Source organism: Silurus aristotelis (genome assembly GCF_946808225.1).
Source record: "Silurus aristotelis genome assembly, chromosome: 5".
NCBI classification, from domain to species: domain Eukaryota; kingdom Metazoa; phylum Chordata; class Actinopteri; order Siluriformes; family Siluridae; genus Silurus; species Silurus aristotelis.
Window position 1 is genome coordinate 15,124,769 of NC_139578.1, and position 13,457 is coordinate 15,138,225.

The 13,457-nt window shown below is 39.1% G+C and overlaps 1 protein-coding gene across 1 annotated transcript in view; it reads left to right on the forward strand.

Moving 5' to 3' along the window:
• LOC310725761 (uncharacterized protein) overlaps positions 1–9,759 on the forward strand; it is a 72,378-nt gene extending 62,619 nt beyond the window's left edge. Inside the window, exons 3-5 of the mRNA XM_083540784.1 lie at positions 6,811–6,921; positions 7,134–7,206; positions 7,366–9,759. Of these exons, the coding sequence (XP_083396910.1) occupies positions 6,811–6,921; positions 7,134–7,206; positions 7,366–8,375 (1,194 nt within the window). The 3' untranslated portion in view covers positions 8,376–9,759. The remainder of the gene's footprint in view (positions 1–6,810; positions 6,922–7,133; positions 7,207–7,365) is intronic.
• The last annotated feature ends 3,698 nt before the right edge of the window (positions 9,760–13,457 follow it).

Here is a 13,457-nt window from a genome sequence, read left to right on the forward strand (position 1 = left end):
GCAAAATGAAAATAGTTATTACCAAAAAATAACAAAAGAACTGTATTGAGTTTAGGGTGCTTTATTATTCTGTGACTTAAAACTGCAGGCACAATTGAGTCCAGCATATGAGACTGTGTGTGTGTGTGTGTGTGTGTGTGTGTGTGTGTGTGTGTGTGTGTGTGTGTGTGTGTGTGTGTGTGTGTGCATGTGCATGCGCGCGTGTGCGTGTGCAGTTATGTGTGTATATTGTGTCCCGGCTGACCTTGCCCTGAGGAGAGGGGGGAGGAATACAGATGGCATGAGAGATGGTTCCAGGATGATGAAGGGGGCTGTTTTAGGAGCAGCACAAACAAACTAGCGTCCAATGGGGGGAAACAAGGATAAATCCATTAGATTAGTAGCAGTACTTCAATGTACTCAACTAATACACTAAGATAAATTGATCTCCGATGTGTGAAACCATAGCGTTTTTTTTGTTTGTTTTTTGTTTTTTTTACAGCAGCAGTGTTAATCAGTGCTTTGCCAAATGCTCTGTTAAGCCTGAGCTCAGTAAGCTGCACTAATAGGATGAAGGCACTGCTAATGGTATGAATGTTTAGAGTGGGATTGATTATATGAGTGTGTGGGTTCTGCTCAAGTTCTGCACGAGTTTTGATTCCCAGCACTGCACGCCTGAGCCCAGCTGCAGCTCCAATGAATGGTGAATAAACCAACTGCACTGCCAAGTTAACACTGGCCTGGTACCAACACTATCAGGTGTGTGTATATTTGAGCGAAAGAGTTCGAGATGGTGCAGGGTTAGTATCCTAGCCATTCTGGGGGGGGGGGAAATCATAAAAACAGGCATTATAAGCTGGTTCTAGCTGGAATTTTCATCAAGGAAATGCTTCTACCAGAAATCATCTCTCCACTTTCTTTTCAGCGTTTTCTGTTTCCCTTCTTTTTTTTTAAAGACACATTCCATCCCGTTTTTTGTGCTAATAAATGTACACTGGCTTTCACTGCATGTGTTACTATATACTGTACATCTGTATGTCCGAGTAGTGTGTGTGTGTATGTGTATGTGTGTGTGTGTGTGTGTGTGTGTGTGTGTGTGTGTGTGTGTGTGTGTGTGTGTGTGCTTGTTATGCATGTGTGTGCGCACGTCTGTCTGTCGGCCTGTGTTAGACAGAGTGTGGTTGGGCAGCAGTGGATAGTTGGCATAAAGGATGGCACAAGCTGCCAACTCCAGGCTACACAGAAGACAGTCTTACTGAGAGAGAGAGAGAGAGAGAGAGAGAGAGAGAGAGAGAGAGAGAGAGAGAGAGAGAGAAGAGAGAAGAGAGAAGAGAGATTGAGGGTTGATGTCTGTTGTTTTGGAAGTAGGTCAAGCGTCATATTTATTAACATCCCCTTACGCCCAACTTGCCCCTCATTCCCTCTCTCCTCTCTCTCTCTCTCTCTCTCTCTCTCTCTCTCTCTCTCTCTCTCTCTCTCTCTCTCTCTCTCTCACACTTTCTCTCTCTATTTTCTCTTTCTCTCTCTCTGTAGACCCATTCAAATCCATGCTCAAACACTTACTAGATAAATATATATGTTCTAGTCATTATAAGTAAAACAAATTGTGAAGGCAAAACACATAATATTGAGTGAATACTGAACAGTTAATCATTTGAAATTCCTCCAAGACCTGCAAAAATCATATCATTGTAACACAGCACAGTCTCCAAATCACCGGTGAACAGTAACAAAGTACATGTTTTTCGCTACGGTACTTAAATAGCTTTTTTGTGTATATGTACTTGACTGAAGTATTTAAATTTGGGGAGACTTTTACTTTAACTTCAATTGCAAAATCAGTCCTTTTTATTTATGAGTGGATAAACACATAACTGGTCAAGCACACAGCAAGCCAATAATCAGGTTAACTCATTTTGATTGTTGCTTGGTGGTATCTATTTAGCACGAACATACAGTTTAGCATCAGTTCAACAGCAAGCAGAACATTTTAAGAGGAATACATTTTTAATAGATATTGAAAAGTGTTTTAATAATCTATATGATTCTAGTAATAGATTGGTGTGCTAAGAGTAACAATAGAGTCTTTTCACATAAACTGAGTTGATTATGTAAGAGTCTTGTGACAGAAATAATAATAAAACATTATAGCTATAATAAATAGTTCTATTGGATACATAAATACATTTGAAGGCAAATACTTTTGTACTTTTACCTAAGTGAAAGTTTAAAGGGAGCACTTTTACTGGAGTAATATTTTACCTATGTAGCTCTACTTTAACTCGAGTACATGCTTTGTGTACTTTATTCACCACTGCTCCAAACTTTGACTCTCAATATTATTATACAATGCAATGCACGGGATGAGTTGTCAGTGATTTCCCTGCACTTGCAATTCCCTTTACAAGCAGCAGAGGGCTTTAAAACTTACAGCCAGCTCCTTTAACCCTGTTACATTACAGGATCTGTAGGATCCATTATTTTTTATTCTTTTAGACAGAAATGATTACCATTTCTTTTACACTGAAACTAGATATATTATGAAAACTCCTGGGATCCAATAGAAAATTAGTTGTTGTCCTGCTGTCTTCTTTATGATCTTTTTCATTCCCGGTGTTTGTTGATGACAGTTATAGATGATGATTTATTAGGAAATATACGCCAATGACACAAATATATGAAACTTTAAGTTGTATTTGTGTGGAAGTTAATGTTAACGTTAACGTGTTTGTAACTTATATCTACTAATTTGGTGATACAAATGTCTACCAGGGAGGCACAGTGGTGCAGTGCTAAGCTCGGGTTACTGTCTGTGTGGAAGTTCTTCCCTTGTTGTCTGAGTGACTGTGTGGGTTTCCTCTACATTCTCTGTTTTCCTGACACGTGGGTAGCTGTGTTGTTTTTGTGTGAATGTTTGTGTGACGTCCCTTTCAGGCTTTACACCTCAGGCTCAATGTTCCTGGGATAGGCTGGGGCTGCATAGCCCCTGAACCACTATAAAGTGCTTATAAGCATTTAAAAGCTGACTGTACACAAAGCTGTGTTGGATCTGATATATATAGTTTGATGTTCATGTCGAAAAGAAGCATGGAATAATCTATTCACTAAGACTACACTTACGGTCGGTCAGTAGTTATTAGTTTGTAGCATTATGCTTGCCCTGCAGCTCATCATTTCAGTCCGGTCTTTCCATTAAGCTTGGTTACTGTGGAGATAAAAGCCTGTTCGCTGTGGCAATCAGTGTGTTTAGGATCTGCTTCTGCTCCAACAGCTGGACCTATGCCAATCCACACACACATTCACACACATGCAAGTGCACAGCTCAGTTCTCTCCAGCACATTACTCTGTCCTACTTTTTCTCTCTTTTGCTCTCTCTCTCGCTCTCTCTCTCTCTCTCTCTCTCCCTATTTTTCTCTCCATCTCTCTTCCTTACCCTTTCATTTCATGTTTTGTCTCTTTTTGTGTCCCCCAACCTGTCTTTATTTCCTACACTCCCTCAATGCCTTTCTGTCACACACTCACACACCTACTTGTAATGAGGTTACACAAAGACTCTCTATTTGTCCGTCCTTCCCACTGTCTGTGTGTAGTGTGCTTCAATGGTGAGATATAAGAATGGTGCCAATGGCTCACCTCTGTATTTAAACATGCCTCAACAAATGTGTCAGACACACAAACACACACAAATATACTTAAGTCGTCAATGATTTAAATTATATCCACTCTAAGATATGGATCTGGGAAGTTGAGATGTGGTCCAAAAGGGGAAAAAAGGTTTTGTGTATATAAAAAAGAAAGAAGAAGAAACACTCTTTTTCAGAAAGAGAAACGTGAGGCTTTAATGGGTGTCTCAGTGGGTCCATTAAGCTTTTTGTGCTCGATCAGCTGCATATGTTTGATGCAATTAAGGCTTGTCCTCAGTGAGTGGACGTGAGGATAGGTGCAGCGACATGGTCACTGCACAATACACAGGGGCTGGGAGCAAGGTCAAACCCAGGAGGTCAGGGCTACACAAAATCCAAATGGCTTTAGCTGCCAAACCGCATACAAATGAAGAGAGTAAGTGTTGCAGTTAAATAAACGATAACACTATTGTGGGGAAAAAAAGGTAGAAAGACAAAAGTTGTGTTTTGTTTATAATTAAAAGAGTGTTTTCCATAACGAATAATTGATTCATCTTATTTGCACCTTTCACAGAAAAACTGTGCTCACACTTAATCGGTTCAGGTTGTGGTCTGTACTGTATTGATGGTATGCAATCGCTGGATGACAGGGCAGTGTGCTAGTAAAACGACTGCTTTGAGAAAGACACACTATTTAAATTCAAGATTTTCTCTGCTCCACTGGATGCCACAGGGGGGAACTTATCTCTCCCTTTGTTCCTTTTTTTATACACGCACACACACACACACACACACACACTCTGCAATGGTTGCTTTGTGCCTGCCAGCTAAGGGAGCGGATTGCTTCGATAACCTCCGTCGTGATGTCTAACCTATTAAATGCGCCCTGAATGCAATGAATGAAAAGCTCACCGTTATGCATAAAACAAAAGAGGCCCATCTGTGTGTGTGTATGTGTGTGTGTATGTGTGTGTATGTGTGTGTATATATGTGTGTATATATGTGTGTGTATATGTGTGTGTGTGTGTGTGTGTGTGTGTGTGTGTGTGTGTGTGTGTGTGTGTGTGTGTATACATGTGTGTGTGTGTGTGTGTGTGTGTGTGTGTGTGTGTGTGTGTGTGTGTGTGTGTGTGTGTGTGTTACTTAGAAAAGGAGGTTGCCAGAGGTTGTCATGAGTGAGAAATTGGGAATTTTTTTATGTTCCAATACAGCAACAACAGCAACATAAGTCATCTTAATACGAAGGGCCGTAGTTTTTTTTTTTTCCCCTTCCCTCTTTTTAGCATTCATTTCAGCAGCTTAGAATAATGAAGCTGAACCTTTTGTGCAATCAGGAAATGCTCTCTATTGCCTGTAAGTAGGCAGGAAGCGATATGAAAAATTCCCAATGTGATAACGATACAACCCGAAAGTATCGTATTTGTTTACAACTGCACATTATTGAAGAGAATGATAGAAAACCACAGCAGCAGGGCATGTACTGAATAATTTAATAATGGAAACTGATAGGATAAAAAAAATAAATACAAAGATTCTCCCTTACCCTTTGGCAAATTTCAAGGGACATGTTGACTTTGAAATCATGTTTATTTTCTGAGGTCATTATCACACAAATGTTACATTGCTGGTTATACCACAGCATTAACTGTACCATGGCAACTATTCCAGAGTTGTAAAGCAGTAACACTGCTGCTTATGAGGGTATAATAGATTATGTATCTGCTCTGCTCTAGCATAGCTTTTTGCTGCCAATGCAACAAACAAGATTGCCTTCTACACAATAAGTGACGGGGCGGATTTTCACAACGGGTGTCTCCACATAAACAAAGCAGTCTGGTGTGAACATTGACTATTGTAATGATAGTGGTCCAAGTACACATTTCTGAGGTATGCCAAAATCCCTGTTACATAGAAATATGTAATGTGGCTTGATTGCTGAAGAAACCTTTTTTTTTTGTGATATCAGACACAGGAATTGCCAAATGACTCTTTCGGCTAAATTCCAAATCTTCTTCTTTTTTCTTTTTTTTTTAGAAACTTAATATGATTGCAAAAAGCCTAAGTGGGTGGTAAATCATGTAATATGAAAACATGGTCTTTCAAAGCATGTGCTGTGTCTGTTTGAAAGGGTGCACCTAATGCCATCTAGTGTTCACTCAGAACCAAGTTGTACATTTCTTGCAGAAGTAGGAACATCAATATAGTATACTATACTATAGAATTAAGTAGAATCCTATATGACAATTTGTTGTAAGCTAGACAAATGAATATCTCTAAGTAGGTGCTTAAACTGCTTCTGATTCTTTAGGACACTTGATGAAATTGCAGTCTTCAGGTCTTCAGGTTGGTAGGTGTTTACTCTAACAAGGGGATTTGTCAGTGCTTTGTTGTAGCTGCATATTGCCAGGAGTGAGGTGTAAGATCAATAGCAATTATCAGCAGTGGTGCCGCAGACCATTCATTTCCCCAGTAGAGCAACACAACCCCCAACCCCCAGCACACATTCATATAGACACTGGGCCACCCTGAAAGATAACATGCATAGTGTTTATGTTGATACTCGTGTTTTTTCCCTTATTAATTAAGAATATACGATTTTTTAGAGATCAACTTTAATTTCACTTTAATTGCTCAAGGTTAGGCTATGACTATGGTTAACCCCTTTGTTTAGGCACAGCAGGATAATTAAATGGAGGGGGTTGCGGTGGGAGTTTGTTTGTTTAGTTGTGGGAATTAGAGTATGGGAATATGGGAATGCCTGCTCAGACTGGAAGACTGGATGGGTGCAGCATTCAGGCAGAGCCAATGCAAACAACAATCCACTGCTCTGGGAAATAGGGGCTGGTTTGAATCCTCTGTGGTAATATACAGATATTTGTGGCCAAAGCAGCTGAGAGAGGGCTATGAAGGACATACATACAAGATTGAAAAATCATGTAGTGGCAAGAACAACATCCTGTTAAAGCTCAATTTTTCTGAGATAGGGGCTTAGATATAAACTACATGCACGGGTGCCTTCAAAAACAGCAACGAGCAAGCAGAGTGTGATAGACATTGTATTTTAATTCTGCCATCAGAGCGTGCATACTTTAGGCATTATCAGATGTTTCCCTGTGAGGATGATAACCAAGTATGGAAATGGAATGTAAGCAGAATCACTCTCTCTCTTTCTCACTCTCTTTCTCTCTCTTGCTCTCTTTTACGCAGGAACAGAATTTAGGGATGGTGCCGCATCTTCAAGACCCCTCTTCGGGGCCCCGTCCAGGCCAGACCAGTAATTACAATATGCTGCTGAGGACTCAACTAATAAGGAAGCAGGTCAGTGCAAAAACCCATTAATGGAACAACAGTGGATTTTTCTATAATTTAATAATGTTCAACTCAATGAATGTCAGTATTATGGTTGCATAGATCTACTTCCAGCTTTTACTGATGATCTGACATGTTAAACCATTATTCCACTCTTACTGCCTTTCTCTGCATCTGCCCTGATGATTTTGAAACTGTATCTGTAATATTGTTTTGTGCAGGAAAAGCAAAGGCAGATAGAGCAGATGAATGGGGGACAGATGCCAAATTGCCAGCAGGTGGCACCATTTCAAGGTAGTGATACAACATGCGTATATGTGATAGTTATTAGTGCCAAAATTGTCTTGTGTTTTCATTTTGTGAAAATGTTTTTTTACAAAGAAATAGAGATATTCAGACATAAATATCATATAGAGTTTCTCAAGATATTGTTTGCCCTATTTTGTCTCTCAGGTCCAGGTAGAACTTTACCCGCTGAATGTAGTGGTTACCCTATGGGAGGGCCCCAGCATCCCAACCCTGCAATGATGTCCCACAGTGGCTCTATATTACCCAATCGCATGAATCTTCCCCCTGGATCCTTATCCCAGGTGGGCCATCCTGGCCCCTACATGGGTGGAACTGGCCACAAGCAACCATTCTACCATTCCTCGCAGGACTTAGGAATGCCTATGCGTCCAAGCCAGAGCTTGATGGGAGTGGGGGGTGCTCCAAGACAGCCTACTCACCCAGGACATGTTGTGGCTCGACCAGCAATGCCTGGACCAAGTTTGGGAGGGGGTCCAACTAACCACCTCCGGCAAGCGTTGCATCAAAGTGCCACTCTTCCTTCACGCATGATGTGTGCCTCTCAACAGCAACCACATTCACAGTCCCAGTTGTGGCAGAACCAACAAGGGGCACATTCACATTTGGACCCTGTGAACCACCAGCACCTCTTCCCCAGTGGTGGAGCACCTCCAGGGTGTGGAGCACCTCAATTTCCCCAGAGACCAGGTATGCCAGCCAACTTTGCTGCTGCTCGACCATCACCAAATCAGCTAGCTCCAGGCATGGTAGGCAGACACATACAAAAGATGCCCCCTGGGCAACCTCTTCCCTCCATGAGTCAGCAGAGCCTTAGGATGCGGGGTCCTCTGTCCACCATTGACATCATAAAGCCTGGAGCTCCAGTTATGATGGACCCAGCTCATGGCATGGCACCCCCAAGTTATCCCTCAGTGGACAAACACAGTCTGACACAAGGCTACAGTTCTGGACAAAATCCAGGAAGTAAACTACCCTCCTTTGACTATCCACCCCATCACCAGAGTAACGGAAGCATGGCCGTAGGACCTCAAGGACCTGTGGGAGCTGGACCTGGAGGAAGCGAGGTGGATTTCATAGACACTTTAGTGGGTTCCAATGATGACTGGCTCAACAACCTTAATATGATTGATGAATACCTAGAGCAGAACTCATAAGGAAAGTCAAGAAATTGTTGGGCAGCTAGAAATCCACTGTAAGAGAAAGGTACCAAACCAACCTGTATATCTATTCTATACAAGTGAGAATTGACAGGTTGGAATCAGACACTGCTGTGTGACTGCAATGAAGCTGTCCACCAAGATTGGGGCTGCACATTAACGATTTCGCAGTTTTGGCTAGGATCATTAAATAGTACCCCTAAAAGGCATTCAAAATAGACAACACCTCGTATGTTGGCTGCCCTAAAGTTCTCACAGCAAAGATTGCTCAAGGGTTCTCAATAAATAAATGTGCTTTAACTGTCTATAAGGGCAGTTAATAATCTGCATCCACTGGCCATGGAGACTGTGTAATGAAGTGATCGGTGTTTTCACAGCAAAGCAAACGAGGGCATTCATTCATGAAATATAATAACCTGGCGCAGATTACTTGGTTGGACCACATCAGAAGGCTTGATGGTTTGCTTATCACAGTGGAAATACACATGATGTAGTCATTTCTCATGTAAACTGTTTGGTGGTATTTCAAAAAAAGGGGTTAAAGGGGCTTACGGTAAACTATTTTGTAAAATATGTTTCTTTTTTTCATAAAACTGTAACATATAAAAGAGAAGTACACATATTTATACTTCTTTTGTGCAAATACATTCTTTAGATTTCCTTTGTAAATACTTAAAATGATAAGTATATGAAGAGGACAAAAAAAACAATGTTGTAAAGTAAAACAATTCAATTGATCTTGTAAACTCTATTGTAATTTGTAATATGCAAGACGATATTGTTAGTTTTTGCAGTAATACTATGTATTACAGTGTTGAAATATTCGTTATGGTTTTGACATAACTGGACTTCTGGTACTCCTGTGTGGCTAAAAAAAATTATTTGTGAGATCTGTTGCTGACACTACTTGCACTACAAAAGTCCAGTGGTCCCCTATTTGTGTCTTCTATTCCAACACATTTTGCACTAGACATTGTCCTTGTCTTTGTCATAATCTCTACCATGTTGGGGGATCTGCCTGACCGAGGGGTCACACCATATAGGGATTTTTATATTTAAGCGCAAGAACATACACGTTACTCATCTATGTCAACGTTAGTGTATAAGATCTACACTAAGCCTTTTCATGTTTTCAGCATTTTGAAAATACTGTAACACCATTTATTATGTTAGAGACTTGCCACAATTCGCACCTAAAACTGCATACACTAGCCCCAGTGTTTTGTGCCAGAGTCCTGGGTTTCCCTTTGTTTGTGGTCTTTCGGCTAAGGGCATAAACTTTTGGCCATTCTGATTTGTGCTTTCTCTGTGAATATTCAATTTTGTCTTGTTATTTTTTAGATTGAACAATAAACTGTATAAATAAAATAAAAATAAAAAACATGATGAGTGATTTTCATATTTATTTAGGTTTTCAATTTGGTATTCTTATTTGCACACATCCTGCTTTTGATACAAAGATTTTAATAGGTTTTGGCTTACTACACTTTTCATGGAGTAACTGACAAATGACAGTTGAATCAAGTTATTATTAATGAAGGTTCAATTAGTGATCTAAATTGCATTATCATTCACTGCTGTGATTTAATTTGGACAAGCCCCTTTTATATCCTGTTCCTCAAAATGGTTGCCTGAAGTTTCCCAAGTACAGCAATTGAAGTCAAATTGCTGCAAATTATAGCAAAGGCTAAAAGACTATATTAGCACTGTATTATACCTGTAAGTCATCTCGGCCTTCACCCTATTAAGCTAGACAGACAAATATGTGAAAACACCGTTATTAAATGGAAAATAAGTTTATGCTGTTTGTGGTGTAATATTTGAAGAAGAAAAAAAAACTATTTGTATGATTTTATTGGCATTTTGGCATTTTAATAAATACACTGGGGATTCTAAGTTATTGCTTAAAACTGAAATGTATCTTTTATTTATTTATCATCAAGTGGGCAGCATTGCTGGGATTTTATTCCATTAGGATTCCAGAGGGTTGTTCAGATTCTGCTTTTAAATTGAATCAGAATCTTTAGGTAACAACAAACCTCTCGTATATTAACAGTAAACAGGAACACGGTGGCTTTTGTTTGCTGGTTTCTAGAATCCTTGTGTTGTGTGTATAATATTTTATGCAGGCATCACAGTGGTGGGTAGCTTTGTCACCACACAATCTCAGCAGTCTTGGTTTGATCTTGAGCTCATTTTTTAGTCTCTGAATCATCATCATATGAACAATGATTGTCTTTTTTTAAAACATAACTTTTATGTTATACAACGTGTATTACAATTAGAATACAGTTCAATAGAATTCAAAGACCAGCTATAATACACTGTTCACATGAAAGTATGTGAACAGCTGACCATCAAATCCATATGTACTTGGTGAACACCCTATTGCAGATGTAGTCGCTCTTTACTGATAATAACCTCCATTATTGGCCTTCCAATTGATTCTGGAGCAGAGCTGTGGAGATTTGTTTTCATGCAGCTACAAAAGCATTAGTGTGATCAGGCATTAATGGTGGTTAAGGAGGCACAGTCAACCTTCCAGTTAATCCCAAAGGTGTTTAGCGGGGTTGAGATCCATGTTTCTTTACAGAGCAGTCAAATTCTTCCAATCCAGGACATATAGACATATATACACAGTATAATTTTTGCTTCCAGCTTTGCGGCAGCAGTTTGAAGAAATACAACATACAGATGTGATGGTCAGGTGTCCAGAAACATTTGACCATATAGACTTTTTATGATATCAACTATTTAAAATTTTTTTTGATGACTGCTTTGCTTTGAAAACATAGGGATAATACACCCTGGAGCATGGCACCATGCACACCATTGGTGGATGAAGTTAATTAAAGTAGAGATACAGTAGGTAAAATATTACTCCAATAAAAAAAAGTGATTGATGTCCTAACTCTAATGTTACTGTGAAATGTAATCTATTAGTAGAATATTAATTAGTCAAACACTGATTGATATTTATTACAATTATTATTAGTCCAAAACCTTATTTTTTTTAACTGCTTAAAAAAAAAAAAAAAAAACGCACACAAAAGGCCACGGGTTTCTTCCATCATTTATTCCTCTCAAAATGTTCTGCTTGCTGTTGAACTGACGCTGAACTGTATGTCGTGCTAAATAGATCCCACCAAGCAGTCATCAAAATAAGTTCAGAGCATGTGCTCTACCCTACTTGGTAGTTTTTATCTACTTTTAAATAAAAAGGAGTGATTTTGCATAATAAGTAAGACATAACATGCAAACCACTGCAAACACAATAATCTGATCAGGATCTAACATGAGGACCCTAAAACTGCACCCTTATCTGCCCATGAACACAAGTTATATCAAAGTATTCAGTAGTGTGTATGTTGTGTATGTTAAAACACCAGTGTTATAATTCTCTTCCTAATGAAATCCCCCTTGGAATTTTGGTTAAGGACGCATGCACCGGGTGAAGGACACCAAAGTCATAGATCACAATAAAATAATACTGAATAAATGTTTTATTGAGCATACTTTTATAGCCAACATAGGAATCTCACACAACTGCCAGTTGACCACTCCACATCATCACGGTTCTTTATTTTGTTTTACCTGTTTCACTTTGAGGTCAAGATTACGGTTTTGCTTCCACATTGCTCGCTCATTGCACCTGCATTTGTTCCCTTTGAAAAGGAAAAAAATAGATACAAAGAGCAATGTGTGTAAAAACAGGCCACAACCTATATAAGACTGCGAAATGATTAACTGCAACCCCACGGCATTCACACGCTCAACTGCATAGAGTACAAAAGCAAGCCCCAAGCCAAAGTGATCCTTAAGAAATGACACAGCAGCTCTGCACAGTCTCATAGCTAAGGCAGGAAGGAAGTCTGTAATGACAACAGCCCATTAACACCTACTAAAATATCTTGTGATTTGTATATTACAAAAAGCTCACAATAAGCTGAACTGTGTGCAAGAACAAGTGAAAGACAGCAGACTCAGGGTGTTGCCTAGATCCTGTGTTTTTCAGGAAATACAAAATACTTCATGGACACATATTTGGGCAGTAGTACTGTAGAGCAACTGACAGTCACAATGTTTGCCTCTGTTTTTTGTTCAAATAAAACCCTACTCTTTCTGAGACTGTAACTTCCTACTGACTATTTTTTGTGTTCTTGTGTGTGTGTGTGTGTGTGTGTGTGTGTGTGTGTGTGTGTGTGTGTGTCTGTGTGTGTTTAAAGTGGTATACATCATAACTTGCAGTAGATATCCAATAATTTGCTTTACGTAAAAGGTTTTAATGTTAACCAGTTGCTTCTACAACTAAGAGAAACAAACAGACACCGGAATAAAGCAGGGCAGATTTTGCGATATAGTCAGAGGAACTTACACTTTATGGCTTCCCAGTTGTCCCTTTTATGAAACCTAGTACCCTAAGCCTGTTCTCTGTCAAGCCATTTGTTTGAGTGTGTAAAGAAATGCAGGAGAGCGGAATTTAGCTACCTTTCCTTTATGTAAGCAGCAGGCAGAGCTGGACTCTTGTACTTTAACTTGTTAGGAATGTAAATTATACCAAGGCTTGATGTAGATAATAATAGGGTTATAATAATAATAATAATAATAATAATAATAATAATAATAATAATAATAATAATAATAATAATAATAATAGTAATAATAGTAATAATAATAATATACTGATGCAAGGTTTCACACATATTTATAGAGAAAATGTTCAAATCCAAAATTGTATTTTAAGGTAGGAAATTGCCATTTTATGTATGATCTGTAATTCAAAGTGTCTTTTTTTAGCTATGTTGATCATATCTCTCTATCTCTCTATCTCTCTATCTCTCTCTCTCTCTATCTATCTATCTATCTATCTATCTATCTATCTATCTATCTATCTATCTATCTATCTATCTATCTATCTATCCATCCATCTATCCATCCATCCATCCATCCATCCATCCATCCATCCATCCATCATCTTCATGTAACACCTTTGAATAGCACTGCTCCCTTCTGGAAATGTCCTTAATGCATCTTGGACACGAAATAACATTGTGCAACTGATCTTGCCAACCGTTTTAT